General features: G+C 38.3%; 1 protein-coding gene across 1 annotated transcript; it reads right to left on the bottom strand.

Annotated features, from left to right (window-relative positions):
• Positions 1-849: 849 nt before the first annotated feature.
• Positions 850-3,879, bottom strand: LOC136508448 (protein CLT2, chloroplastic-like). The gene is made up of 10 exons (XM_066503123.1): positions 3,539-3,879; positions 3,230-3,375; positions 3,029-3,066; positions 2,611-2,726; positions 2,299-2,398; positions 2,186-2,221; positions 2,035-2,085; positions 1,787-1,910; positions 1,389-1,514; positions 850-1,255 (listed from the first exon to the last, which is right to left on the bottom strand). The coding sequence occupies exons 1-10, from the start codon at positions 3,676-3,678 to the stop codon at positions 1,098-1,100; spliced, it is 1,035 nt and encodes a 344-aa protein (XP_066359220.1). The 5' UTR covers positions 3,679-3,879; the 3' UTR covers positions 850-1,097.
• Positions 3,880-10,448: the final 6,569 nt, after the last annotated feature.

Below are 10,448 nucleotides of genomic sequence, written 5' to 3'. Positions count from 1 at the left end.
GAATCAGAAACTGGAGTTATGGCGGGAGACTTTGGAGTCCAAAGGTTTTAGACTTAGTAGAACTAAAACTGAGTATATGAGATGTGACTTCGGCACTACTACTCGGGAGGAGGAAGATGTTAGTTTGGAAGGTCAAGTAGTGCCTAGGATGGATACCTTTCGATATTTAGGATCAATGCTATAGAGGGACGGGGATATTGATGAAGATGTTAGCCATAGAATCAAAGCAGGGTGGATGAAGTGGTGGCAAGCGTCTGGTGTCCTATGTGACAAAAGGGTACCACAGAAGCTAAAAGGCAAGTTTTATAGGACGGCGATTAGACCTGCTATGTTGTATGGTGCAGAATGTTGGCCTACGAAAAGACGACATATTCAACAGCTAAGTGTCGCGGAAATGCGTATGTTGCGTTGGATTTGCGGGCATACAAGAAGGGATCGAGTTCGGAACGATGATATATGTGAGAGATTAGAGGTAGCGCTAATTGAAGAAAAGCTTGCCCAATACCGGTTGAGATGGTTTGGACATGTGCAACGGAGACCTCCAGATGCACCGGTGCGTAGTGGAATCCTAAGTCAGGATAGTAACGTGAAGAGAGGCAGAGGAAGACCGAAGTTGACTTGGGTAGAGGCAATAAAAGGAGACTTGAAAGGATGGAATATACCCAAAGACTTAGCCTTAGATAGGAGTGCTTGTAAGACAGCTATTCACGTGCCTGAACCTTGATTGTTTCTGTTGGGTTTCAACTCTAGCCTACCCCAACTTATTTGGGACTTAAAGGCTTTGTTGTTGTTGTTGTTGTTGTTGTGAACGCACATCATCATTCATAGCACAATGTAATCATTGAACTCAAAGCATCATTCTAAGCACAAAGCTCATTGAACTCACATTTAGATAACACTTGCAGACTAAGTATTAAAAATGTCCCTACTACATACACATGTTGCTTGCGCTATAGAAAATCTTCATTTTGATAACATTCATAATACAAATCTGAATGTGTCACATCCTTCGTATAGTTCAGGTGGAAATCAATTTCACCACAAATATCAATCAGTAAATTTTCTGCTAAGTCATCTGGCAGTGTGTCACTTTACCTTCAATCAGCCTTCAGTTGTTTTAATGACGATTGGGGAAGGTTATACAGAATCAGGCCCATCAGCAATACCACGGCACCAATGATGAAAGACATGCTTAATTCCGCGCCATGGGGGATGTAGGGCAAAGGAAGTGAAAGAATATAGATTGATATTGGCACTAAAATTGAAAACAAGCATAATTAATACTGTATGGTTATATTCCTTCCGTTTGGTCTACCCACTGGCATAACACCAAGAAAGAAGATGAAAATGCAGGAGGGGTAATCAAGGGGCAAAAAACAATAAAGGACCTGCTGATGTTGCTGTAAGGGAAGCCACAAGGGCAGATGACATCTTCACCAAATTGAGGAGAGAGATATTGAATGCCATATTCACCACTATAAAAAGCAAAGGCAGGAATGGAGCACCTCCGCAATCTGCAAGAAAAATAGCCGGTGAGTAACATACACAAACAGGTTTTCCCAAAGCAAAAGAGAGAGCATGGCCTAAAATCAGAATGTCAGAAAGTTCAGTAGTTCATTAGACTGAAAGTTCCTCGAGATTTCCACAGAAGTCCAAAGATAAATCTCTCGGTTAGAATTCATAAGCATTTATGAGTTGCTAGTCAGCTAACAAAATTGCACATATTTAACAATAAGAATACATATACACTAATTGGAAACATACAATTCTGTGCAAGAACCATTACCAATTGGACTTTCTGCAACATTTAAGAAGCACTCAGCACCACCATTTAAATAAGCAGGAAGCTCAGCAAACTTAATTCCCCTCAAATTAGAAAGGAATGGAAGAAGCAGAAAGACAAAAAGAGCCTGAAAAAATATTACATAGTATACAGTATTAAATCCAGGTTTAAAGACATAATAATTGCAGTCAAGCATGAACCAAGAAAGTATGCAATAGAACAGCCCAACTCTGTTCAATTTCTAAAATCACCTGAAATCCAGATCCAAATGAATTGACCACAAAGATGTCTGGCCGCTTCCCCTGCACAAATATTTAATGTTACGAACAATAGACCATGAGTTCATAAATCAATGTGTACCAATGAACAAATAAAAGCACCATGGAGAAAAGATGCCTCAACCTTAAGACGTTTTGCACCATCAATGAAAACTGCTTCCTGTAATACGCAATTAACATATTTGAGAACACCAGTAAGCAAAAATGAACAATATGAGATAAAGAAAGCGACTATACCTTCAGAATAGATGCACCAGCTTGAAATGCTGACGAAGCCACCATCAACGCTGGCCAAATTAACTTGACTTCTGAAAGAAGATGGCCCTCATTCCCTCCACTAAAAAGTAAAAAATCTTGTGATGACCAATCTATTAAACTTTAGCAATGTGGTAGTAATAACTTAGTACAATAATAGCACAATAACACTTCTCTAGCAAACTAGTAAAATGTTACTGATGTATAGGTGCATGTGTCGCATCCTTTTTCTCCAAATATATACATTGCGCCACAAGAACCAGAAAAATAAAGCAGATGTTTCAAATGGCATACCTTGCAACAGCAAGAATCACACCAGAAATTACTAGGAAGCAACCAATGATTTGTCTGGCTGAATACGTCCTCCCTAAAAGCAGGGCAGAGAAGGTAAGCTGCCACACCAAGAATGACTGCAGCAGACATACAAAGGAATATCTCACTTCACATATAATTGTAGAATCATAGCAGGTCTAAACACTAGTAATCAGATGAAATTGGTAAGAGTAAGCATCAACCAAAACCTCCCAAAATCTCAGGGTGACTACAGAAGTAAAATACTGTTGCCTGCGTTAACAAAGAAACTACAGCACAACATGGAAAATTTAATTTAGTAATAACTGAAATAACTCAGATCAAAGAACCATCATAGATAACTGAACAGAGTTTTAAAAAAAACGGATTGCAACAGAAACAAACCAGAGGGCACATATACCTGGGACAGTATAGGAATAGCAGGCCCTGGTAGCATAGCTGCAAGATCCATAAATAACAGCCAATTAACACAATTGAATTAGAACCTAGAACTGCATGAAACCAAACCATTTTGCCCCTTCTTTTCTGATCGAGCAAGAAATGCAATTCAATCTGTAGAAATCAATCACATCATTCTCAGAGTGAGCGTGAACAAAACTACCTCCAGCAGACATGCCAGAAGCGACTCCAAGTGCCTCCAGCAAACCGATCGCGACGAACCGGTGCTTGGGGAGCGCCAGCATGTCTCTAGTCACCACCCCCGAGCGGCACCTCGCGTAGAGTATCGAGAAGTACACGGCGACGTATCTGCACGCGCAAACAACGACGAACCGCAATTCAGGATCCGAAGAAACTAGCTGGCACGTCAAGCGCACCGAAAATTGTTTTCTCCGCATTTCGTCGAACAACAAGCTCGCGGCCGGCTGGGCCAGCAGCGGAAGAAGAAGAGGACTTGGTTTGGCTTACTTACCCGAAGGTGGTGAGCTGGGCGAGGAAGAAGGGGTACGCCTTGAGCGGCACGAGCGCGAGCTTGTAGAGCACGCGGTTGGCGACGGCCAGCGCCACCACGGCCGCCGACGCAGCGGCGGTGGCCACCGGCGAGGAGCTCATCGCACACGACAGGGTTAAACCGCCAAGCTATTCAGTTCATCGACGGAGCGTTGAGCTGGGATGGCGCAACCGCGCAAGGTCTCGAGAGGACACTGAAATGGAATCGCCGGCTGGGAACCGAGCATGGAAATTGGAAAACCATGGGGACGGCGGCGTTGGCGGCCGCCGCGTGGATTGCTTGCGTCGGGGTGCGGGAGTCAAACGTCTTTGCTTTTACGATTAGACCCCTGGACTCTAACACTTTTGCCTTTTTGCAAAATAGTACTATTATGGAGCACATTTTTGTCTTTGGTCGCCACATGTTGTCTATCAAAAGTTATGATGGAAGGAGTTTGAGCCGAATTTCTTTACCAAATAATCAAAACATCCGTGATGCTGAAAGTGATTGACGGTGAAAATCAAGAATATTTTTTTTTTGCGAACAAAAAATCAAGAATATTATTGAAAGAGAGATAGAGAAACATGAAAAATTATCTAGGCTATTGGCCTATGGCCAATCTCTTTTTATATAACTTTTTTGGATAAAGGCCAACTGACTCGTTTGGTTCTAAAGGAATTTTAAGAATCTAGATTAAAAAAATCTTATATGTTTTAGAAAAAGTCTACGTAACCCTAACTATTCATGGTGGACTACTTTACCCCTTTAAACTATAAAACCAGATTTTCTACCCCTGAATTTTTCAAAACCGGTCACATAACACCCCCCAGCGGTTTTGGTCGATGGTTTCGCTACAGAGACGGTGGTTTTGTCTTTTTTTATTTATTTTTGTTGAATCTTTAAAAAAAATAGTAAATCACAGAAAAATCATAAAATAGAAAAATTTAATTTTATTCGACTCTACGTGAGTAGATCTACACAATAAACATATAATATGGTATGCTTTAGTACAAAGCTTTTATTGTAGCTTTATATCTATGCTTTTCTATAATTAATTGGAATAATTCATAGTTGCAGCTTCTATGGTCCAATTGTGGTGAAATTTTTATGGTGGACTAATTATTGTATGCTTGAACTGTATAAAAATTTTATACTCATTAGATCATGTATAACATAGTTATAGATTTATTTTGGTTTTTGCTTGTTAAATAAATATATAACTAAGTTAAATAAATATATAACTAAGTTATACATGATCTAATGAGTATGAAAATTTTACTATAGTTCAAGCATAAAATAATTAGTCCACCATAAAAATTTCACCATAATTAGACCATAGAAGCTACCGCTATGAATTATTCCAATTAATTACAGAAAAGCATAGATCTAAAGATACAACAAAAATTTGTACTAAAATATACCATATTATATGTTCACTGTGTAGATCTACTCATGTAGAGTCCAACAAAATTGGATTTTCTATTTTATGATTTTTCTGTGATTTACTATGATTTTTTAAAGATTCGGCGGAAATAAATAAAAAAGACAAAGACAAAATCAACGTCACTGTAGCAAAACTATCGTCCAAAACCACTTGAGGGGTTATTTGACCGATTTTTGAAAGTTCAGGGGGTAGAAAATCTGGTTTTATAGTTTGGGAGGGTGAAGTAGTCCACCGTGAATAGTTGGGGGGTTACGTAGACTTTTTCCAATACGTTTTTGTATACCTTTTCAAATAAAGACCAACTGAATTAGGTCCTGTTTGGTTGTAAAGGAATTTTAAGGATTAGAGCTAAACAAAAATCAAATGTGTTTTGTTGGATTCTTGGTTTGTATGTTAAAGTCTACTGGAATCTAGTTTGTTTAGATAGGATTTTAGAATAATGATATCTTTTATATAGATTCTTAAAATTAAGGATTTCTAAGGACCTTTCACCTTCTTTGAAATCTATTACAGGAAACAATCAATTCCATCGAGCTAGCTCCACCCTGGAACTAGCGGCAGGGAAAGTACTACTAGCCTATATAGAGTCTCTAGGATAATTCATCCGTCTCAAAATAAAATTTCATCTAGAGTTAATCGATGCTAACTTTGACCAAAACTATATATAAAAATAGGAATCCCATAAAAATATGACATAATTAATCTAATGATATTTATTTAGTATTATAAATATTAATAAATTGAGTAAAATACACCAGTGATCCTTGAAATTGTTTGGATGTGTCATTTAGGTCCTCAAAGCCCTAAAATATATTTTTTGCTCGCTAAAGTTGTAACGGGTCTCATCCAGATTCCAATGGACGTTTATCCGATCCGTTACCCTGGCATGGATCTGATAGAAGGGACCCACATGTTAGATGCAAGGATCCACATTAGAAAAATTGTATTATTTTTATATAATTTCGGATAAAGATGATTTTATATGAAAATTGTACCCCTCGATGAGATCTATAACTTTCTAGTTTCGAATTTTTTTATTTTAGATCGTTAATATGCTAAACAAACAGTATAAAGTTTCAGTAGCATATTAATCGTGTACCAATGGCTTGTTTGTTTAAGATTCGTGAGAGCTTTTAGATCTCGACTTTTGGACCTTTCAAAAACCAAAAAGTTTCCAAAAGCTAGAAACTCACTATACTGAGCTTTTGGACTTTTGGTTTATGAGAGCGGATTGAGTTTTGAAAAGTTCAAAAGCTAGTAGTCTAAAAGTGGCTAAACAAGGCCCAAGGCTTATCGCCTTAGAAAAATCATATCTTTTTATAAGATGTTGGATAAAGATACTTTGTATAATTATAGCTCTCGATGACATCTTCGACTTTATAGTTTTGAGTTTTGTTATTTGAGATTGTTAAGATACTCAAAAAATAATATAAAATTTCAGCAACATATTAATCGCGCTCGTCGCTATAGAAAAATCATATCTTTCTTTGTTGGTGTTGAATAAAGATACGTGTATATGAAAATTGTAGTTCTCGATAAGATCCACAAATTTATAGTTATGAGTTTTGTCATTTAAGGTTATTAAGATACTAAAAAATAATATAAAGTTTTTGCAACAAATTAATCGTGTTTCATGGCTTGTCAAGTTAGAAAAATCACATCTTTCTTGTATTGTGTCGGATAAAGAAATTTTGTATGAGAAAAATGTAGCTATCAAAGAGATTTACAATGTTCTAGTTTTGAGTTTAATCATTTGATGTCTTCTCAAAAAATAATAAAAAATTTAGCAGCATATTAATCAAGTATCAGTGTTTGTCGTCTTAGAAAAACAATATCTTTCTTGTAAGGTGTCCGATAAAGATGCTTTGTATTTGGAAATTGTAGCACTCGATTAGATCTTCAAATTACTAGTTTTGTGTTTTGTCATTTTAGGTCATTAAGATGCTCAAAGGAATAGTATAATGTTTCAGCTACATATTAGTCGTGTTTTGTATCAATTTTTAAGGAAATCTAAACAACTTCAAATAAAAAAACTTAAAACTAGAATGTTGCAGATCTCATTTAGCGCTACAACTTTAGAATTGTCTCAGAGAAAGATTTGTAGAGATTGGTATTGTTTATTTCAGACTATGACTCAATCCCATCCCAAATGCTACAATCTAGGTGAATATTAAACTCAGGGGCAGTGCCAAATAGCTCGGAGTAGTACTAAGTGGCATGCTTCAACAAATTTTCATCACCTTCAATAATGGATCCATCTTTTTCCAAACCGTTGTGTTTTTACTTCTCCTTCAACTTGCAACTTTGTGAAAATAGCTGGTATTTAAGTCTCCTTTTAATAACCAATTCTCATGGCATCTATTATACCAATATGTTTCCTCTTGCTTCAATCATTTTAAATTTTCACTTAGAAGCCAAGCTTTTCTTCTCCACTGGTCATTAGAAAGATAAGAGGATTCTTCTAATGCAGATTTGTGTTTAATACTACCTCCATCCCAAAAAAAAATGCAACTATGGGTTGCATGCCATGTAGAGTGGTTCACGTTTGACCAAGCTTCTAGTGTATAGTATTTATATTTATGGCTTCGAATTAATTTATTATCAAAATACATTCCATAATTAGTGTAATGGTATTTATTTGGTATCATAAATATTGATACTTTTTTATCTATAATTGGTCAAACTTAAGCTACTAAAATTTGAGATTGTGCTAGAATTGCATTCTTTCTGGGACAGAGGGAGTATTAGTTAGTAAAAGCAGCAGCAACATTATGAATAAGACACATTAAGTCTGACTGATTGTCTGCATTAGTTTGTATCTAGGTTTGTATGTTTATGTTTGGTTACATGTTGAGGCTCTTATGTAGACTTGCACAATACGCAAAAAAAAAAGACCAATATAGCATTAGTTAGTATGCCAGATTTTTCTGCATTCGAAAACGGAGATTTGTATAAGCCGATGGACAAACAAAAGTAAAATATTTTCTCATTCTATCTTTACTACAAACATCAGATTAGGAGAACCAAATACAAAGGCACTCCATACGTTGTGCTAGCTTAGATCATGTTGCATAAGATCTATTGCAGACTAGCTACAGGCAACTAATTAATCCCAATATGATCGCTTGTTTAGATCATGCTGCATAAGATTTAATGAAGACTAAGCCTACGTGTCACTAATCAAACCTAATACGGGTGAAGGTATATTATACTTATGCCCCCTTTGGAACGCGGGATTTTTTTTCCGTTCATGCGTTTTTACTGTAAAAAATGAACTGAATTCTGTAAAAATCCTATAGAATTCCTGTGAAATTCATAGGTTCCAAAGGGGGTTAGAGGGTGTAACTGTACCCATAATAATAAATAATAATAAAAATAGTGATTTTATTAGAATTCCATCGTATAAGACAGAAAGACACCTAGAAGAAGACAAGAGATGGATTAACACTTGTCTTATTTAGATGCACTAGTATCCATCGTAATACATATGTGTTGTGTTGAAGTAGATTGGTTTGAAACTTGGTTTAATTTCCACCCGTACTCTTAATTTAAAAGAGGTGTAGAGTTATATGTGAGTACATCTAGGCAAACCCTAAAGAAAATAAAAAAACAGTGACTTGCTAACCTTTCGGACGATGGTTATTACATATTTTTATACCACGATTGCAGTTTTAGTTAGTTACAATTTATGCGGTTTTCAGTTCCGAGAATAAAAACCTAGTTAGACAAAACCCTAAACTCTACAAAAATCTGATTTATGTTGGCACAAAGATAATTAACAACTATTTTTATAGATAGACATATAAAGACAAATAATAAATCAGAAAAGTAATAATTTATTTGTACTCTATCTTAAAATTCAAGTATCTGAAATATAGAAGTGAATTAAAATTGTCCCACATATATGACACGAAGACGGGGACAAACAGATACTTATTTGACGGGAGATGTGCTGTGACGGTCCACATGTCAAAGACCCACGCGAACAAGAAATCTGATTTTATTTCGGCAGCGCGCAAAGACAGGCCAATGCAAGCTAATTGTTGCCTCCACTTTCTAGCCTCTGGGAATTCTGAGGGCAGTCTGGTGGGAGTTGCCCAGCAAGCACCTTGGATGCAGGTCGACTCCGCAGGGGATGCATCGGTAGCGCCACAGCAAGCAGTCGACGCCGCAGTGGGTGCACTTCCGGGGCACCGACACGCTGAGCGTGACGAGGTGCGCCGGGTGCACCGGCGAGACGGCGGCGACAGTAAGCTGGGCGCAGACAGGGGGCGGCAGAAGTAGTGCATGCCCGTGACGGACGCGCCGCAGAGGTCGCAGCTGCTCGGGCTCGTCTCGGGGAACACGGCAGCCTGCTGCTCACACTACTACACAAATGTATTTTTGAGGGACGGCTCGAGTGGTTTGGCCAGCCGCCCCTATCAAACCGTTTTAATAAATTATGTATTTTTAGGGATGGTTTATAGGCCGTCTCTATAAATCGATTCGTAGGGCGGCTGTAATATCTGTCGTCTCTATAATACCTGTGTGTAGGGGCGGTTCAATTTAGAATCATCCCTACAGTACGTTTTTCTGAAAAAAAAAATCAAATTTACAATTCAAATTCAATCAGAACACTGTTTGTTTCCGCGTATTCCATCCAGTGTTCGCGTTGCCGAACGCCCCGCGAGCAGCGTTCCAAATCGCATTCGCGTTGCCGAACGCCCCGCAACCAGCGTTCCGAACCGCGTTCGCGTTGCCGAACGCCCGCGACCGACGTTCCGAACCGCGTTCGCGTTGCCGAACGCTCCACGACCAACGTTCCGAACCGCGTTCGTGTTGCCGAACGCCCCGCGACCAGCGTTCCGAACAAGAGTATTATATAAACTACAATTAAAAGTCCAATTCACAAGAATATATACAATCCATCATTAAATATACAAATTCCATACACATTGTTATCAACATTCTAGAGCTAGCCTTTCAGTCTCACGAAGGTGTTGGTACTGATGATTTCTACCTAAGTCAGACTCTCGGTCATGGTAGACGCCCAATATGAAGTTGCAAAGGTCGTCGACAAGCTCTAAGAGTTGGTCATCCACTATACCACAGCCCAAACTAGTGTCCAACCAAGAGTCGGTAAAAATGTAGAAATAGTGTTGGACGGTTGGTCGCTATACCTTGGACGCTATATCTTGTTTCGTCGTCCGACGGTCGGTTGGAAATTTTATTTTAGTTTACCGTCGGACCGTGGGACGCTATATCTTGTTAACTGGGTCCTTTGGTCGGTCGGCATATTGGATTGGACATGCGCACCCAACTTTTCCTTGATTCGCCGCCTACAATTTCGATCACGACTAAAGTTTCTCAAAAAAAAACAATTTGGAGGACTAAAACGTCATGGCGCCCTTCTCTGGCTTAATTGGCGCCTAAAAATTTTGGAGAGGCCCACTTGTCAGATGAATTGAG

This window comes from Miscanthus floridulus, chromosome 15 (assembly GCF_019320115.1).
Source record: "Miscanthus floridulus cultivar M001 chromosome 15, ASM1932011v1, whole genome shotgun sequence".
NCBI lineage: Eukaryota > Viridiplantae > Streptophyta > Magnoliopsida > Poales > Poaceae > Miscanthus > Miscanthus floridulus.
This window is presented reverse-complemented; position numbering and strand designations above follow the sequence as displayed.